This window comes from Lissotriton helveticus, chromosome 5_1 (genome assembly GCF_964261635.1).
Source record: "Lissotriton helveticus chromosome 5_1, aLisHel1.1, whole genome shotgun sequence".
In the NCBI taxonomy this organism is placed as follows: Eukaryota; Metazoa; Chordata; class Amphibia; order Caudata; family Salamandridae; genus Lissotriton; species Lissotriton helveticus.
In genome coordinates, this window is record NC_136065.1 from 391,395,089 (window position 1) to 391,415,317 (window position 20,229).

A 20,229-nucleotide genomic window follows, 5' to 3' on the forward strand; every position below is an offset into this window, starting at 1 on the left:
TGGCTTTAACTTGATAACTAGACCTATTGCATTTTTAATGCTTGTTATTTGTGTGACCGTATTCGTATTTTGTGAAAGCATTTGTGATTGAGGGCTTCAACAGCCATCCCATGTGTGATTATCTCGGTCTACACCGAGTTTCCAGGGCCCCTAAAGTTTCTTTTTTTTATGCAGATTGTACTAAGAAGCGAAAACTACATACTTGCAAAAGCACAGGAAATAACAACAACTAACAATAGGTTAAGGTTTTATGGGAAGTTTAAAATGCCATTTTGTTTTAACAAAAATAGATTTTAAAAAAGATAACTGAAAGAAAAGATAAAAGAATGGACAAGGTAGTGCGACTTCCCTGTCTGAACATAGATAAAAAACAAAAAGAGAGTAACCGGATGGAGATTGTGTTTGGATAACTTTCGCTCAGGTATCGAGAACACGTTATGGACGAGAACATCTTGTGGCCAGGGATGAAAAGTTATTTCAAATTATCTCCATTATAAAGTTCAAAGGTGAACAGTTGATAGCCCTTTAAAAAAAAAATTAATTTGAGATACAACATTTCAGGGGGCATTATGTTAAGCAGAATAGCAAAATAAAGTGCTGCAAAAATGCAGCAAAAAAAATCCCACATTTGTGCTGCAAAATTTCTATATTTTAGGCCACAAAATTTGCTAATTTGCCGCAATATAGTGGGGGCTCTCCGTAACACAGAGATGCCTTCTCATGAAAACCCAATGGCTTGTTCTGGGCTCCTGACTACTAGAGGGTACACAAAGGCTAGATAGCTCAAGCCTAAGTGTTGTCACACCCCAGTTTTGCACTAAGAGATAAAAGATATTAGACACAGTTTCCACTGTTCCCAATTTAAGCATGTGTGGAGGCACAAACAGCTCTATAGGCAGATGTGAAGAGGTATGTTGTGGCAGTTATTTTAACTATTCCCTTATGTGTTGCATGTCTGCCAGGTCCAATCAGCAAATGCAATCCACTGTAAAGCAATACTTCTGGAAGGGTTCCAGAAATGTATTTGAATGCAGCCTTCCACAGCGTATATGTGGAGGGGGCCCGGAAGATTGCTGGGAGGGAGAAGAGGTAGTAATAGGTACCCGTCATGTGGCACCTCCATGGGACTTGCCTAAGGCAGCCCCAACCCCGCACCACCTCACCCTCTTGACAGGAACACACAGCGTCTCGGTCAGGTCACAACACTGCAGCCCTACCTCAAACCTGTCAACCATCTCAGGCCCATGCATAGCACGAGCCTTGCCAACATGGTCAATGTTGCACTCATGAAAGCGCAGGTAGGTCCAAGCTGCGAACAACTAACACATTGTGACGGGGCCTGATAGGTCTTGAATCAAGACTGTGTGCCACACTATCTCCCCAGTGCAGTCACTGTAAGGGTTAACTCTGGCGCCACCCCTCCCCCTCATCTAAGCTTGTACTCAAGTGAACATTTCAGATGTTTCCCTGTAGTGTTATTTGCTTGCAGTTTAATCCACACACTTCTATACAAAAGTATTTTCTTACAATCTGAACTATGAAAGTCACCACAACCAATATTAAAAAGTCACAAAACTGCTTGTTTTTTTTTCCCAAGACAATGACATTTTATTGCAAACAATACATTCGTTTTCAAAAACAACTCCTGAAGAACACTATACACATTGTTCATGGCCCTTTGCCTTACAGATAAAAAAGAATCTGAGTGTATAACAATATTGGACACCAGTCATATATTGCACTGCATCAGTACAAGGCTGCCTAATCGCATAAATTCAGCACTGGACATAGTTCTACACAGCACTTTTGTAAACTAGCAGTGTGAGAAAACTGAAGACAAAATGAAAACCACGCATGTATGAAAACTATGAAATTATTTTGCAGGGAATGGTAAATGTAACAACCCAGCATTATGACTGCGTGTGAGAATGAAACTTGAAAAATGCTAGTTAAAATGAACAAAACATGCACCAAATTTACAGATGGGGCTATGTGTGTTTCCATTGTTATTTAATGTACAAAAAATATACAGAACACACATTTTAGCTCTAGATCTACATATCATATCAATCTTTGAAACAGATCAAACCACAGATATGGGTTCAGTGCAATGAGCAGGGAAATGCAATGAGGCTTAGAATCTTAGCATACAAAATATTGACTTGTGAATCATAACACTAGCATGAAATGCTATTTTCTCTCTTAATTGTTAGTAGAAGGAAGTGGGGCTCATTATGAGTTCTTGGGTACTGGGGGCTTAGCAAAATCGCATTTTACAATTAGGCGCAATAAATCCGTCCCAATACCATGCCAGTTACTTACCAGTTATAAGTTAAACACCCCAGAAAGGGAATTATGATGCAAGACATTATTTCGGTTGTAAAACCACAGAGAATTCACAATTCCTTAGGGCTTAGCACATACATTTACCACTTGCCCTATGAAGGTAGTAAATGTACTTGGGAATACCTGTTCAGGGTGGAGAGAGAGAAGGGACGGGGGAGTAAGAGAGGAAAGGGCATGGCTTTCTGCCATTGTATGCTCCCTGATAGAATTACCAGATGGAACAACTGGGTCATGTTTTCCCACACATCGAAAAAACAGGCGTGGAAACACTTAGCCACTTGGAATCAAGTGCAGCAGAATTGCTTATTCAACTCCGCTCCACTTGACTCCTAATCAGTCCCACTATAGTGTTATAATATATTCGTCATTATCAGGGATGTAAAGAGCTCACTAAAGGTCCTTGAAAATGTAAGACGAGCACACTGCAGAAATAAATGCAGTACTTTGTCAAAAGACATGATGGTTAATTCTTTAGTATATTCCCTTGTTGCTGCAGGGACAAATGTACTAATTTAATCTCCTACATCCACTTGGGAATTCTCTCGGGCCAGATGTAGGTAAAAGCAGTTTTGCGAGTCCTTAATAGCGATATTTAGGGAATCGCTATTAAGGACTCTCAAAATGCCATGCAGGTAGGGATCACAATATTTTTTGCGATTCCTTAATTGCGAATTGCAAGTTGCGATTCGCCATCAAGGAATACCTTCCCATTCGTTCCTATGGGCCTAGTAGCCCCTAGGAATTGCGCACGCAATATGCAATTACCCAATAGGTTCTCGCAAATTGCGTGTGCAATTTCAAGGGTTCCAGCGGGACACCCTGTTGCACCCCTGAAATGTGCATATGTGCACATGTGGCACACATACATGCCCTATGGGCATGAATGTGTGCCACGTGGCACTTTTACAAAAGCAAAAAAGTGCTTTTTGAAAGGAATTCGCTAATTACCAATTTGCGATTCCTTAAGGCCGAATCACACTTTCTTTTTGTGCTTCCTACATTGCATTTAAGGAATCGCAATTTGCAATTCCTTAAATGCAATTGCACAATAGGGAATCGCAAATTTTGCGATTCATTATTTTTCGGGGGGGTTTTGTGTGCTACATTGCACACTGCTAATTTGCGATCGCAATCTCTGAAATTCTTGGAATTTCAGCCTTTACGATCGCAATTTGGTTTCTTACATCTGGCCCTCAGTCTATTAAAGGCTTCTTTCAGCAATATTCAAGATCGAAGAGTAGAGTTTCCTGATTTGCACGTGAAGCTCAAAGGAGAATGCCAAGAACTCAGTGAAAACAAAATAAAGAAATCCTTGAAAACTTTATTTGTGCCACGTACAGCCCTCGGAGTATTGCTGTGAAAACACTGATTCTTTCTACTACCATTGATAGAAACAAGTTTGTCGGTATAGCTTTAGAGAACCCCTGAAGGCAAGACTTATTCATTTTAAAGTTTTAAGCGCATACTTGGCCCTAGATGGGTTTCAGAGTGCTTTACAAATGAATCTGAAGTAGAAAGCAAGCCAACCAAGAAACATAAATGCGGACAATGCCCGTTGCAAATCAGGACAGTGAGCTGGAAACCAGGATGTGGCAAGCGAGTGCAAACCCTGGTTGGAGAACTGCATCAAACCAGTATCTAGATAAATGAGTCAGTGGGTTCAGGGTACAGTTTTGTTCATTAAAAGCAGTTTCACATCTTTTTTGAAGGATGTGATTGAAGGGTTCAATCTGAGTTCAGGGGGCAGAGGTTCCATATTCTAGGGGCCAATCCGGAGGAAGCTCAGTTGTAGTTTTTCATTTTCCGAAATTTTAGAGGCTTCAACATTAGGGTGCTGGTCCTTCTAGATGATCTGCCACAGGAAGACAGTTCCAGTTTATCAGCTAGGCACCTCAGTGTGTTGAAGTGTAGGCCTTTATGGGTCATGCAAGCAATTTCCATCTGCATCCTTGCCTCATAAGGGAGCCAGTTTAGTGCCTTCGGATCTGGAGTGATGTGGTTGCTCCTTCTGGATCCAGTGATGCGCCTTGCAGCTGAGTTAAGGGATGCCCTTAGTGGAGCGAACTTGGATCGCTCTGCAAGATCAGCCAATTCCAAGATACCGTTTTTAAAACCTCAAATGTAGTACTAAGACATGATTTAAGTAGGGCAGAGCAACCAAATATTTTATTTTATAGAAACAAACTAACAATGTTCGAATACATTATCAACACAGAGAAGAGTGCATTTTTCTGCTGTGAATTGCAAATCGCCTTTAACAAATGAATTATTTTTTAAGAATGTGTTTCTTGTAATGAACAGGTGTGTGTTCATTGTGAATCAGCGTTTCCACCATTAAATGCAATTTGTTAGAACAACAATGTTTTGCTCTTACAATTTAGTGCAAGTACATTTCTTTGGCTTTTCAACAGATACAACTTCCATGTCATACAGTAGGGGCATGTTCAGACTACTGGCTGAGTAGTTGGGGCAAAAGGACAGATCGGGAACTCTAGAGTGGAGCACATTTAGGATTTGTATTCAATATAAAGTACCTGAATTCACAACTATCATTTTTTCTGGACAAAAATAACCTAAGGGATGGTGGCTGGACTGAGACACAACAAATCGCCAATGGGCACTAATAAATGACTTGAAAGAAACGTAGTACTGGGTTTAGCTGTAGATGTAATAGTACTGTAGAGAGCACAGCCTAAAGCATAATGTATACGACTAGGGGGAACAGTGATCTCAAAGATCCCAGAGGCGCCTCAGTCTGATTCGTAAAGGTAAACTGGGACGAATAGCCATCTTTGGAAACACAGTTCTTATTCCTACTGGGGAATGCAACAGCAAAAATATACGAGTCCTGTCTACACCGACAAAACCAGCTTTCATTCAGACCTGGAGAGGGTTAGGAGGGACCCAGAAGCAAACCAGTTCCACTTACAATGAGGTTTGGAGAAGAGACAGGACCCATGCAGACCAAACTGCCATCTTCAGATAAGTTACCACAATGATGACTGAAATTCACACCAAAACCAGGCATAGTACCATCCATTTTCCTTTCAATTAGGTCTTGTGAACTGCTGTCTGTATCTTTTTTGCAATAAGGCTGGAATTCAGCAATCTCCAAACCTAATAGGATAAATTATGGCTCACAAGAAATCCTTAAATAAGCTGCTGTGCAGTGAGCAAGGGTCTCACTGATAGGAGGATTGAAGGCAGATTTTTGAAACATTTTATCATCCAAGAACCCCTCATTGTAATAGAAGCTAATTAAATGGTACGGTACCCAACACATTTTGCCTTATTTTAGCTGTTTTTTAAAAAATAAATTCTATAAATTGACAGATATTACTTGAAAATTGTAAGGATGCTGGGTATAATATATTATACATTCCATTAGGTACACATTGTGTAATTTACAAAAGCAATTAGTAAGCAAAGTAGGGAGAGCTGATTTAATTACTTGTGATTTCCTTACACCAGTTTATAAGTGTTGCCTTCCAGCCCAACAATGCCATTAAACGAAAGCCAATTACTAGTATCAGTTTAACACTTCTAGATAAAACCCAAAAGAGTACAGCTTTGTAATTGCAAAATGTGCTTAAGATTTCATGACTTGAAGAAACGACTGTGCACTGAAACACTTAAGTAATACAAAAATATTTCGCAACAACTGCCAAAATAAGGTTTTCAGAATGCAGCTAGGCACTGAAACTATGTGTATCTGTGCTTACTCTTAAAAATGAGCACCTTCGAATGTCCTTTGTTATATCCTAAACTACATGCAACAAACTGTAAGACAAGAGCGATGGATACATTTATCATAACAGAACAAGTTCTGCAAAATTACACTTTTAAACTCAGCATACATTTTAGAGCTGAAATTTGACAACAGTACTTAAAGATCAAGAGGTCTGTTTTTTCATACACTGCCTATAATAAAGGAAAATAGGTTTTAAAGAATTAACTTTCACACAGTCTAGTTATGGCAGTGCAGTTATGTCTATTATCAAATAAACGAAAGCGAGTACTGTGTATCTTCTGAGAAACGTGGAACCAAAAATTCATGACATTGTACTCCAGTTCAGTACTGAAGCATATACTACAGATAAATCGTATTAAACAAATGAGAAGGCTTTACACTTGAGAACGAAAAAATCCCAGGTCTTAAAAATCAGCAGTGATGTAGAAATAAAGACAACAAACAAATGCTGACTCTCTAGATGCAGCACTTTAAGTCTTAAACGGTGAGCCATTTGACTTTTTAAAAGCAAATGGTGATGTTAGAGAATTAAGATTATTTTCTGTTAATTACTTAGGCAAAAAACTAAAGCTGAAATGGAACCTCCAAACCAGACAGAGCACATTGGGTTTCTCTCTAGAGACAGATACAAAACAAAACCAGATTCCACTCACAACAAATGCTGCGTTTTTTTAATCAGTCCCTTCAAAAAGGGTTTTTTTCTGGATCAGGAGGGCCAAAGGGGTAATATTTTGCTTTGACTGGATGACAGTGGGGAGAAAGACATTCCTCAACTGAAATGAGATGGGAAGAGGAAAGAAAAGAGGTGGAGATAGTTTTTGTCAGGTTGTTTTTCCAAAGGACAACACTTTCACTCTTTCCTGAAGTTGCAGAAAATTAGGTGACACTTTGTAGGCTTAGCGTAGCTACTCTTTCATAGGACACTTACAACTTAACAGGTCAGGTGTAAAATTGCAAGCAGAAACAAAGTTATTGAAAAACATTAGTTTCCCTCTTACTTTCACTCAAAGGTCAGTTTAGTTTTGATGAGGCAAAATTCCACTTGTAGGGAGCATGTATTAACAAGATCTGGAGGTAAACCCACTAACGAACGCTATTCCCAGATCTCACGATTACAATCGGATCTGAAAACACTATTTCTAGTGGCCTTTCCTTGTTAGTGGAACTGTTTGAACTTCACTGGCACAGACAAGCATTTTTAAATGCATTGTACATTTTCCTTTCTTTCTTAAATTTGAGGATGATTAATAATCTGGATTTCCTTCTATCCTTATAAAAGACCTATATCCCTATGAAAGACCTCTATGATCTTCAAGGCACAAACTATGGGAAAGACGTATATGGTCACGATTACAGAGATGAAAATACTAATAGCCAAAGTGTCAATAACACTGAGCATCGTTTTTTTCTTACTGTTCTAAATTACTCATTCAGTATCTGAAAACAGCCTAAAAGAATAGCATTTTAAAATTGTACATATTTAAAACTTGAAAAAGACCCTTTCTCTACTCTGAATTTCCTTTCAAAAAAGTTATTTGTTTATTGAGTTCAAACTAATTAAGGTACCAAGAGGAAACTGCACCAGATTGATGCTGGCTTGTACAGGAATTGATAGTTGAGAAAAGGGCATCGCTCAAGGTATATATGCATGTTTGATCCATGGTCCCTTTGGTACGGATCACTCTCTAATACACATTAAAAAAATTATACATATTTATATTGCTTCAACTTTAAATAATACAGAGAAGTGCTTCTCACCTAATGTAATGTGTTTTATCTGATAAGCCTTGGTTCCTCCAAAGTACCCTTTTTTTTATCCACTATCTTCTGCAGGCAACTGCCCTTTTCTCCCTATGGGGAAAAAGGATGACTTGCCCGATGGTATAGTACAGAAATAATACGGAGTCTACAATTATGAGAGTAAGTCAAGATAACTATTAAGAAAATCTCAATCTCACAGGGTATAGGTGCAAATCCCGGATACTATTCCACATGAAGATGCTATGTGAGGTCAGATGATATCACTAACAAACGTAACATATTGATTGCCCTTCTGTTTGCATCAACTTGTCTAGAAAATGCATGGACCACAGAACAGTGAAAGCCAATGTCTTAAACACAATTCCTGCACACAGTGGCATGCCAATGGAGATGCTCTGACTCTGGCATTGCAGTAATAGGCATAAGAGGGCCATCTATGGCGTTGGTCACGGTGCTCATCATTTGAAGTCTGGATTTTGGTCTAAACAGTCTTTCTGAACAACTGTGACAGTGCTACGCCGAAGGTGCCTAGAAAGAAAACACACCTAGGGTTCCGTCTTGTAGCTCCAGACAGCATAAGGGAAGAGAATGTACGAGACTGACCAAACTAAGAAGTACACGTATGGCAAAACGGAGGAAGAACAGAGGGTCACCAGGATACCTGCAAAACATAAAGGAATAGGTGAGGAGAATTAAAATGGCTGAAATTACAACAGATTTTACGTTAGGACAGGAAGCTTGTCACGTGCATACATTCCCACTTCTCAGCCAAGATGCAGAATGAAACATCACATTAAAACTAACATTCAAGCTCAAAACCCTCAGCATTACAAATCTGTTGCTCCTTCAAATAATATTTCGCTAGCGTATTTTAATTATTGCTATAAAAGTATCTGTTTAAATAGCATTTTATTTGAAATTTCATACTTTGATGTTTTCTGAATTGACAACTTTCACTTAGTTGATGATTTAGATTTACCTTAGTTCACACTCCAGAACCCTACAGTAATTTTAATATAATATTGACAATCTAGTTTTCTATTTTTTATGGTGGATTGAACTCATATTTTCATTACTTTTGCTTCTATTGGGCTGTGTATGTCACGCAGATGTTGAATAACAGTAGCCCACGCAAGACAGCACTGGTCCTTCTAAACTTCACAATGATAGTCTGCAGGGGAACTTTGTATGCTCCAGTGAGAACGTGTTGCTCAGGCAAGTGAAAAAATGGTATCTCCCAAATGTGCACTGTCCATAAATACAAGCAGCAGTGCCATTAATAATAAGCAGTCTTGCCACTAAGAGTAAACAATGCTCTGAGTTTTACAGTAGCACCCTGGTGTGAACCTTAGCTGCCATGAAGTTTGATTTCTTTTAAGCCTATCATTGCTGTAACAGAGATCATTTTGGATTGGTGTAACTCACATTGGGCCATATTATCAAGAACGGCGCAAACATTATTGCTGCTTTAGCGGCATGAAACTGCCGCTAAAGCAGCGATAAGGGGCTTGATAATATGCCCTAGAGAATTCCAATAGAAGCCCAGGTTTGATGTCCTTGACACCAGAACCTGGGCTTCTATTGGATTTCTCTAGGGCATATTATCAAGCCCCTTTTCGCCACTTTAGCAGCAGTTTCCCGCCGCTAAAGCGGCGATAATATTTGCGCCATTCTTGATAATATGGCCCCTGATTGCTTACCTGAAATCTAAAGGACTCTCAAGAAATAAAGGGCCAGTGTCTGATTCTAATTCATTTTCTAAATGAATTCTTGTGATTTGATTAATAAGCCTTGTTAATTCATGACACTTTTATATAGCATTCCCACAAGGGAGTAAAACGGGGCAAACGCTAGCTGTTCTACCCTGATCAATTAGATAGGCACAATACACAGGAATATTAAAATGGACGATGGCTTAGAGAGCTCACGTGATTTGTGAGAAGCTGGCCTGGTATATGATGTCCACTAGTGTGAGTGGGCACCTTGCACCAGTCCAGACAACCCCTTATGGTGATTAAGAGGTCTTAGACAACCTTAGAAACTCTCTAAGTGGTAGCTGTGAAGAGCAGGCTTCAGACTTAGGCCAGAAGGAGTGTAAAGCAGCTTGTTTTACCAGAATGCAATCTTATAGAATATATTAAGTGAAAAAGAACCACACAAGGTATTTATAAAAATATGTTTTTATTATATAATACTCTAACACGTTTAGATATCTTCTACCCGTAGATAAACACAATGCACACAATACTTTGCAGTGAAACACAATAAATAGCACAGAATACACAGGGGGCCCCAACCATACACTAAGAAAGTGGTATAAGAACCACGACTCAGGTCAAGACATGGTCTAGAGGATGTAGAAGTGATGGGGACACAAGGAACCACCCAAGGTGAGTAGATAGGGACCCCACGGAGAGTGTGTGTCGTTAAATGGTGCCGGAAACCACGGTCGAACCCAATAGGGGACATCAGGAAGGTGCCGCTGCTGGAAAAAGAAAATGTGTCTGTGGAATCCAAAGGTGGATTCTAGTTGAGAGTTACCTGCAAGAAGAGGGAACAGTCTATATCACTCAGGAGTGACCAGGGGATCTGGAAGACGTATGCCCACAAGTGTCAGGAGTTGCAGGAGAGTTGACGGGGACCTTCACTCCGCAGCAGTGAGGAACAGGCGTCTCTGAGGAAGGCCAGGAGCCGTGCACAAGCTGTCCCACGTCAGATGTCGATTGCTGAGCGGTCAGCGTCCGATGGGAGCACCAACACCGTTGGCAAATGCAACCTGTGCAGAAGTCAAAGAAGGAGCAATGTCGGGACCAGCAAAGTCCAGGGGACTCACCATAAGCAGGGGAGACAGGGCAGGCCCGAGCAATCAGGGGAGCCCAGAAGTAACAAAGGTGACCCTCAAATGTAACCACAGGCAGGAGGCACTGGAGTAGTGAGAGGACCTCAAGCAGCTCACTAAAAGATGCAGGCCACAATGCACAACGATGCTTTGGGGTTGAAGTTTCTGAATACTGGAGGTGCTTGAGGTTGGGCCTACTTGGAGCCCGAAGTTCTTCTTGAAAGGAAGCCATCTAGCCTTCGCAACTGCAAGTTGACACTGTGCACAGGGGTTCGGGTATTGCAACCCCCATGAGGGATACTGGCCTCAAACTTGGTGAGCTCAGGATCAACAGACCGGTTGACTTAGTTGCAGTGCTTGCGAATACAGGGAAGTGACTCCTTCACTTTAAAGGAGATTCCTTCAGGTGTCCTTGATGCCCACATGCCTTGGAAGGTTTCTGTATGGTGCACAACAGGTGATGCAGCAGACTGGAAGGGAGACAAAGTGGAGCCCATATGAAGTCCAGAGTGCCCAGGCAGTCGTAGAAGTGGTGTCTGATCTGAATCTTGTCCCACGACGAAGTTAGGGACCCACCTACAAGTAAGCCCTTAAGTACCCTAAGTAAAGGGTTGGGATGACTCAGGGGACCCTCCCAGGGGAGGGTCTGGACAGTGGGGAGGTTACTCATGTCCTTTATCCAGTATTGCGCCAGAGCATGAGCCAACGGCTCCCAGAACTGGTTTGAGCTGGACTATGCATGGTGACACCAAATGTGCCCCTCATGAAGACTGGGTGGCGCTGGCAAGCGCACTCACCTTGCCCCAATACTCGAAATCCTGTCTGAGAAGTGGTCACACCTCCCTGTGACAGGGTGCCTATTGTTCTGCCTTCCCCTGCCCGAGCTTGGCTCAGCAGCAGGAGGGCAGAATTGCGTCTCTTGTCAGCAGCAACCATTTTGTGCAGTCCGGGTCTAGAAGGCAGGTAATGGGGACACTCAGAGCCTAACAGAGGGCTCTTCCAGTACTTGGAATCATACCTCTCACATTGCTTGCAGAGTGGGAGGTATGATTCCAACATGTATGACACCAAACATGATAGGAATCGTTGCCGACAGTTTTGAGATGGTCATCTTGCTTCACCTACAACCTGGGAGAATGGACTCCGTAGGCTGTAGGGGTGTCCTGCTCATGCAGGGGCACCCTCACACTTAGAACAAAGAACTCTGCTCTCAGGATTGCAAAGGCCTACTATAGGGGTGACTTATAGGTTTTAAGTGCAGTGACCCTAGATATAGGAAACCTATATCTTTAGTAAGTGGAGCTAACACTAGCTTACACAGGCTGCAATGGCAGGCCTGTAGTTCCATTTTGAATGGTCTCCCATGGGTGGCATAATGCATGCTCCAGCTTATGGGGGACCTCTGGGGTACCTACGCCCTGGGTATCTTAGTACCATATACTGAGGACTGATAAGGGCACCCCAGTATCCAATCTCAAGTACTGAACATACCAATTTAAGGGAGAAAAAAGATGGACTGGGGTCCTGATTTTCAGCAGGATCTTAGTCAGACCATTCAAAAACAGCTTAGCACCAGGCAAAAAGTGGAGGTAACTATGCACAAGGATCCTACCTTCCTCCATGATTTAAATGGCAAGAGCCACATTTCAATGGCAACTACAGAATCTGGAAAAGTAGATCATGTATTTTATCTACTTAGAAAAAGAGAAAAAAAACATTCACAGATTAGGTATCTCTCAGAATAAAGAAGATGCTAACAAACAGCTAGACATGTGTTAACTGGGAAATACAAAAAAAAGAGTTTAAACAGAAGGTGGGTTCTTCTAAGGTATGGCTGTCCTAAATACGAAAATTGCCCACAAGCACATGAGTCCCAGGCAATTTAGAAGAAACCCAAGAGTGAATACACTCATACTGTTGATGAGGAGGATTTGGTGTATGATGTAAGCAGGATTATTGGTAAGATTATGAAAACAATAACTTTCACACTGAAAAACCTGCGTCAGAGGATACTGAGGTGGTGAAGACCTCTCAGGAGTTGAGCCCATTTCACCCTGTGGATACTCGCCACCTTGGCTCAAAATATGGACAGTCATGGAAAATGTGGCGACATACCGTCAAGTTTAAGTATAAAAAAGCACTAGAGCCACGTTGGAGAAACTCAAAGCAAGTACAATTCTCCCATCGAATAATAACAGAAAAGCATGTCTCACAATGGATTTTAATGTAAACATTAAATACATACATTATCGACAATGGGAACTTTTTCTTACAAGAGCCGTAAAAGGATCATCAATTGTATCCGGGTAATTACTAGATACTGTTGGTCCTTTAACAAGACTCTAGACATGACACAAAAAGCATCATGCCTGGGGAATCAAGCTGCTGGTGTGGACAGAGGACTCGTTTATTTAAGGGAATACTAACTCACCCACAATATCTTTAAAGGTAAACAGGAGGAAATCTATCCTCAAGAAAATAAGCTGTCAATAGATGTGGTTGTTAATGAGCAAGGTAGGTCCAAGGATGAGAGATGGTATGAGCTCCCACACCAGATTTTGTCATAGAATCAAATGCGAGTGGTGTGCTTGGGGGTACAAGAACTGGAGTATTAGGCACAGGTGACATGGTTTACTGAGGAAACACACACACACACACACATATATATATATATATATATATATATATATATATATATATATATATATTACATCATTTGCTTGAAACATATGGCAGGCACTTTTGTGATCAGTTTACCTAAGGTCTGGAGCGAATACTGAGAATATTTGAGAACAGTTATTATAACTCTTGTGGTGCAAAAAATAAACTAGGGGGAATCAGACTGAAGAAATTAGCTAAATTAACCAAAGTAACTGATTATGGTTTATATTATGGAAATTTAAAAGTAACATCACATTAGAGTTCAAAGAAATCTCAGCTGTTTTAGCTAATGGAAATTAAAACCACAAGTATTTCGAAAGACTGTTTGTCTGCCTGGCCATTTTTTATTTTAGCTTTGCCTAGGAGCTCCATTGCCCGAAGTGAGAACTTTTATGTGGGATCCTAGCTCAGTCAGAGATTACTGGGCCTCTACTATCATAACTGAGGTAATTCACCATTGGTGTCCCGGGCTATTATATGGTTGAATTTAAAAATAATGACCAAGTACCCTATGAGGGCAGAATGCTCTAATTAGTAAAAACAAAAGTCTCTCAGAGCTTGGGGCAGTTGAAATCCCCTCAGCCCCGAAGCCTTTTTTCACAGCTCTAGCTGTGAATGTTCTACAGCTACCACAGACATGGGCATAGAAGGGTGGACCCCGGATGGAGGGGAGAAATGCGAGGCGGACGCCTGCAGTCATATCCCTAGGCGCTGAGTTTACAAACGCCTTAGGGTTTAACAGCACCTGCTGCAGAGTTTCTTGTTTGTCCAACAGTTTGCAATCAACCATACAAATGTCAAGATAGCTCTGGTGATTAATGTTAATGTCATTTTTTATTGTTTTAGTTACTAAAAACCATAACAATGCATATCCGTACAATAATAAAAAAGTATATCCATACAATAAGATGAGCAACCATGTTCAACGATCACATTCAAATTATTGTTAAGAAAACAAGTTCCATTGCAAGGAAAGAAGAAGTAAAAACGTATTTTTATGCCAGCTCAGATTCCTCAATAGAGACCCTTTTGCTCACTGCACCGCACCCCACGTATGCAAATGGGACCACTTGGGCTGAAATGCGTACATGGTAAAAGGAGCAAAGACAAAGTACTTCATATGGTGCAGGAAGATGATTTGCAAGAAAGCTGACAACTTAGCTTCTTCGTAGAAGACTGCGTAACTGCTTGGTCTAAAAATCCTTTCTCAAATACAAATGCTGGTAAGGGGAGTTGGCATGCAAGGGAGGTGCAAGGTGGAAGGAGTGGTTTAAAAAGAAAAGAGAAACACAAAAAACAATGAACCATGCCAAACAGTGTCTTTTAGGAGGATCAAAGAAGAGTAGGGGCATGGTTAACATGGTGGGATAAAAAGAATATTGTCTTACAAAACTGGCCTCTTGAGTGAACATCGTGATGGTAATTGCCTCTGTCCCGACTACATTGCCTTTATTAGTCCGAGGGCCTCTTGGATGCACAACTGACACAATTTAGGTTTTCTGTGTGCAGTAATCTATTATCAGCTTTTGTGCAGTGGTGATGTGACGAGGCTTAGAAATTTGTGTTTCAAGTGGAGCCCTTAGTACCTTGACAGATTTCTCGCACCTCGATAAGGTCCAGTCAGTCAGAAATACTTTTATTTGATCTCGTTAAAAATCACAAAAGAGTGGAAAAAGTTCAATAATACAAACATGTTGAAGAAAACAAAAATGCCTAAGTAGATAAATAGATGAGGGTTAAAAAGGTGCTAAAAGATGAAAACACAATACTGTCATGACCTAGATAATCATCCATGGATAATACGTAAAGAACAAGTTACTTACCTTCGGTAACGATATATCTGTAAGAAACAGTAGTTAGTATTAAATTCCTTACCTTAGAATATCCCCAGGCGTCAGATTGGATACGGAAATGTTTGCGTAGCAGTACCCTTTCGCGTCGGTATGGGTCGTCTGCGGCTCCGCGTCCGTCGTCGTGGGCGCCGTGATGACGTCGTCGGAGTACTTAGACGCCGCCTCCGTGTGCTGACGTCAGTTCTTAGACGCAGCTTTTAAGCGCCAGAAACGCAGAGCCATGTTAAAAACCAACACTGGTGCCATTGAAACTAGGGCCCTGAAAGGGGATGACCTTAACCCTAGATATCAGTTCGCAGAACGGGGAGGATGGGTGGGGCGGTAAGGAATCTAATACTAACTACTGTTTCTTACAGATATATCGTTACCGAAGGTAAGTAACTTGTTCATCTGAAAGAAACAGGTTAGTATTAGATTCCTTACCTTGGAATAGATACCCCAGCAATACCAACCCCGGTGGTGGGTCTACGAACCAATAATCACACCAGAAAGTCCTGGAGGACGGAACGGCCAAAGAAGCCATCCCTCCGGACTTGGCTGTCCAGGCAGTAGTGTCTTGCAAACGTGTGCAGCGATGCCCAGGTAGCTGCCTGACAGATGTCCTGCAAGGGGACTCCCCGGCCCAGGGCAGTGCTAGCCGCCGTGACCCGAGTGGAATCGGCTCTCAGCCCAACAGGAGGCTCCTACCTCGCCAAGGAGTAACATGCCTTGATACACAAGACGACCCACCGAGAGATGGTCCTCTTGTGCACCGCCCGTCCCTTCTTAGCGCCCACGTAACCAAAAAAGAGTTGGTCATCCACCCAGAACTGGCGTGTGCGATCTAGATAGAACGAAATCGCACGTTTTGGGTCCAGACGGTGGAGCCGCTCTTCCTCTTTAGAGGGATGCGGAGGCGGATAGAAGGTGGGCAAGGTGATAGACTGCCCGATATGGAAGGCCGTGACAACCTTGGGCAGGAAAGATGGCCAAGTCTGCAACACAACCTTGTCCGGATGGATAGAAAGGAAAGGGGGTTTGGATGAAAGAGCCCGGAGCTCATTCACTCTCCTGGCAGAGGTGATGGCAACCAGGAAAGCAGTCTTCAGAGTAAGAAGGCGGAGAGGACAGTTGTGAAGTGGCTCAAAGGGAGCGCATATCAGAAAGGTAAGAACAAGGTTCAAGTCCCACTGAGGCATCACAAACGGAACAGGAGGGAACATGTGTGTGATGCCCTTCAGAAAACGAGTTACAAAAGGGGACTTGAAAAAAGAAGGTTGATCAGGCAGCCTTAGAAAGGCTGAAAGGGCAGAAAGGTAGCCCTTGATAGTGCCCAGAGCAGAGCCCTGATGGGCAAGAGAAAGAAGGAAGAGAATAACCTCAGAAAGAGGGGCAGAAAGTGGATCCACAGCCTTTGCTGTGCACCATGCCACACATTTATTCCACCTGCAGGCGCATACCGATTTTGTGGAGGGACGTCTGGCTGCCAGAATGACATTACACACTTCAGGAGGCAAGTCAAATGGCCTCAACTGTCGCCGCTCAATCTGCAAGCATGGAGGTGGAGACTGGACAGATTCGGGTTGAGGACCGTCCCCTGCTGCTGCGACAGAAGGTCCTCCTGAAGAGACAGACGAACCTGGGGATCGACTGACATACTGAGTAGCTCGGGATACCAGTACCTTCGTGCCCAGTCCGGAGCCACAAGAATGACTTGGGCCCGGTCGCGTTTGATCTTCTTCAGCACTCTGGGCAGAAGTGGTATAGGGGGAAAGGCGTACAATAGACCGCAACTCCACTCGCGACGAAAAGTGTCGCCGAGCGAATGCCGCCTTGGAAATTCCAACGGGCAGAACTGATGACATTGCGCGTTCTCTTCGGTGGCGAATAGATCTAACCAAGGCTCTCCCCACTGCTGAAAGAGGCCTTGCGCCACGTCAGAGTTCAGACGCCATTCGTGATCCATCATGCACCGACGGCTGAGCTCATCCGCCCTGGCTTTCAGAGAACCTGCCAGGTGTTGAACCACCAGGGACACGCCCTGATGTTCCAGCCACTGCCAGAGGCGCAGAGCCACCTGGCAAAGGGTCCACGACCCCACCCCGCCCTGTTTGTTGCAGTACCACATGGCGGTGGTGTTGTCCGTGAACACCTGCACTACACTCCCCCGAACAGAGGGGAGGAATGCCTTCAGTGCTAGACGAATCGCCCGTAGCTCCAAAAGGTTGATATGGAGCCGGGACTCCACCGGAGACCAGAGGCCTCTGATCTACGCCTCTCCCATGTAGCCTCCCCAGCCCTGGAGGGACGCGTCCGTCACAACTACGTGCTCGGTTGGGGAAGGGAGAGGGGTCTGCCGCTGACCCAATCGCGGTCCGTGAGCCACCACTGCAGCTGTCTCGCAGTGCCCTCCGAGATCAGGACATGGTCGGACAGGTTGTCCTGATGCTGGGCCCACTGAAACTTCAGGTCCCACTGCAGACCCCGCATACGCCACCGGGCGTGATGCACCAGAATGATGCAGGAGGCCATCAGCCCCAGAAGCCGCAGCGTCAACCTGACCGAGACCCGGGATAAAGGCTGAAAGATAGGAATCAGAGCCTGAATATCCCGGACCCGCTGTTCGGGAGGATAAACCCGAAATTGCGCCGAGTTGAGAACCCCTCCGATGAAGAGGAGCTTCTGAGAGGGGCACAGGTGTGACTTCGGCACATTGATGGAAAACCCCAGCTGGTGCAGGTGCAAGACCTGGCTGTTCGAGCAGTAGCAGCAACCCCCCCCAAGCGCCTTGAGACCCTCCGGGTAAGTAGTGCGCTCTATAAATGTCTATGATTGATTGATTGAGGTCTGCCGTCGTCTGGAGGTGGCTGACGACGGTCTGGGGCGAGCCCGCCTTCAACAACTAGTCGTCGAGGTGGGGGAAGACTGAAACCCCTAACCTGCGCAGATGAGCTGCGACCACCGCCATCACCTTTGTGAACACCTGTGGGGCGCAGGTAAGGCCGAAGGGGAGCACGGTAAACTGAAAGTGCTCGTGGTCAACCGTGAACCGCAGGTAGCGCCGGTGGGCCGGCAGGACGGGGATGTGGAAATAAGCGTCCTGCAAGTCCAACGCTACCATCCAGTCTCGTGGGTCCGGAGGAAGCCGTTGACGTTCCGTAGATCCAAAATAGGGCGTAAGCCCCCCTTGCCCTTCTTGGGTACCAGAAAGTAGTGGGAGTGCCAACCACACCCTACTTCTGGCCCAGAAACGCGCTCGATGGCCTCCTTGGCCAAGAGGGCCGTAACTTCCTCCTGCAGAAGTCGCAAATGATCCCCGATACACGGTTGTATTGCGGTGGCATGGCTGGAGGGGTCGCCTCGAAGGGGAGGGAATAGCCCCTTCGGACGATTTGCAGCACCCACCTGTCCGATGTGACTGCGCGCCAGTGGAGGAGGTGATGGCGAGCCCTGCCCCCCACGTGGCGTCACATGGGCCTGAAAGCACGGACTAGGAGGGTTTTGAGGCGGATGCTGCGGGGGAAGGTGTGGACTGTCCTCGCCGTTGTCCCCTACCGCCGCCACGGCGGTTTCCACGGCCGCCACCGCGTTGGATATTACCCTGCGGTGCGTGGCTGGCAGCACGTGTGGGGGCGCCCTTCCTTGGCCACGAAAGGAGCGAAAGGCACCCATTTGCTGGCACGGGGCCGAGAGGCCCAAGGACTTGGCCGTAGCCCTGGAGTCCTTAAAGCGCTCAAGCGCATGGTCTGCCTTGTCGCCAAAAAGGAGACGGCCATCAAACGGCATGTCCATGAGTGTATTCTGGACATCGGCCGAGAAGTTGGCGGACCTCAACCAGGCGTGGCGACGAATCGCCACCGTCGTTGCCATCGCTCTGCCCAGTGAGTGGGTGGTATCCAGCCCACACCGGATAGAATACCGTGCTGCATCTCTGCCTTCCACAAGGGCCTGGCCGAGTTTAGCCCGTACCTCCAACGGGCATTCTGGCAGCACGTCCGCGACCGTATCCCATGGAGAGTGGGTGTAGCGGCCCAAGAGGCATGCGGTGTTGGAAGACCGCAGTCCCAGACACAGGGAGGAGAATACCTTTTTGCCGTACTGCTCATACCTCTTGGATTCCCTGTCAGGCGGAGCCGACGGGAATGCGGTCTGGGAATTTGAGGCCTGGATAACGAGGCTCTCAGGGTTGTGGTGGGTGGACAGGAAACAAGGGTCGCCCGGGGCCGGGCGGTGGCGTCTGGCCACGTTCCTATCTACAGGCAAACCTGTAGCGGGCCAGGACCAAGTGCCCAAAAGAACGTCGGCCAAGGCCTCATTAAACGGCAGCAGAGGCTCAGCAGAGCTTGACTGTGGTTTAAGGACCTCAGTGAGGAGGTTAGTCCTCACGGCCGCGACGGGGAGCTCAAGGCCCAAGGCCTTGGCCGCCCGCGTCAACACCACGCTGTAGGTTGCCCCCTCCTCTGTAGCCATGGTAGGAGGTGAGACAAAACCAGTGTCTGGCGAGGTGTCCAGACCACTGGCATCCCCAAGTCAACCTGTCCAGTCCTCCTGGGACTGACACTCTCGTGTCAGAGGGTCCTCAGACCCCTCCCAATTCTCCTCATCACCCATCTCCTGATACTCAGGGTTGTCAAATGACGAGGCCGGTTCATTGAAGTAAAACTCTCCAAACGGCGTCGAGAGCGGCGCCGGAACCGGATCGAGGGAGGCATCGGGGACGGCGCCGCCCGAAGACGGCGCAGGAGGCATCGGGGATGGCGGCGCCTGAAAACGGCGCAGGAGGTGACACCTGAGGGACCGGCGCCGGTGAGGTCGTCAGGTCAACCGGCGACAACCCGGATCCAGAAGCGGATCCAGCGGGGCCCTGCGGCGCCGAGCCCGAAGGCGCCGGCGGCGTCGGGCCGAAGCCCCCGACCCGCTAGGGCCCCCAGACGAGTCCGCTGGGTCCGAAGGCGCCGCGGAGCCCGCCGTAGGAGTGAGAGACCTCATGGCCATGAGGAAACGCTCGATCTCCTCCAACGTCGCGTGCGGCCCAGGGA

General features: G+C 45.2%; 1 protein-coding gene across 14 annotated transcripts in view; it reads right to left on the reverse strand.

Annotated features, from left to right (window-relative positions):
• Positions 1–1,582: 1,582 nt before the first annotated feature.
• The window catches only part of TMEM269 (transmembrane protein 269), a 159,115-nt gene continuing 140,468 nt past the window's right edge, over positions 1,583–20,229 (reverse strand). For all 14 annotated transcript variants that reach the window (XM_078642590.1, XM_078642592.1, XM_078642591.1 and 11 more), the window contains one exon: positions 1,583–8,519. In XM_078642590.1, coding sequence (XP_078498716.1) covers positions 8,404–8,519 — 116 coding nt within the window. In that variant the 3' untranslated portion in view covers positions 1,583–8,403. The remainder of the gene's footprint in view (positions 8,520–20,229) is intronic.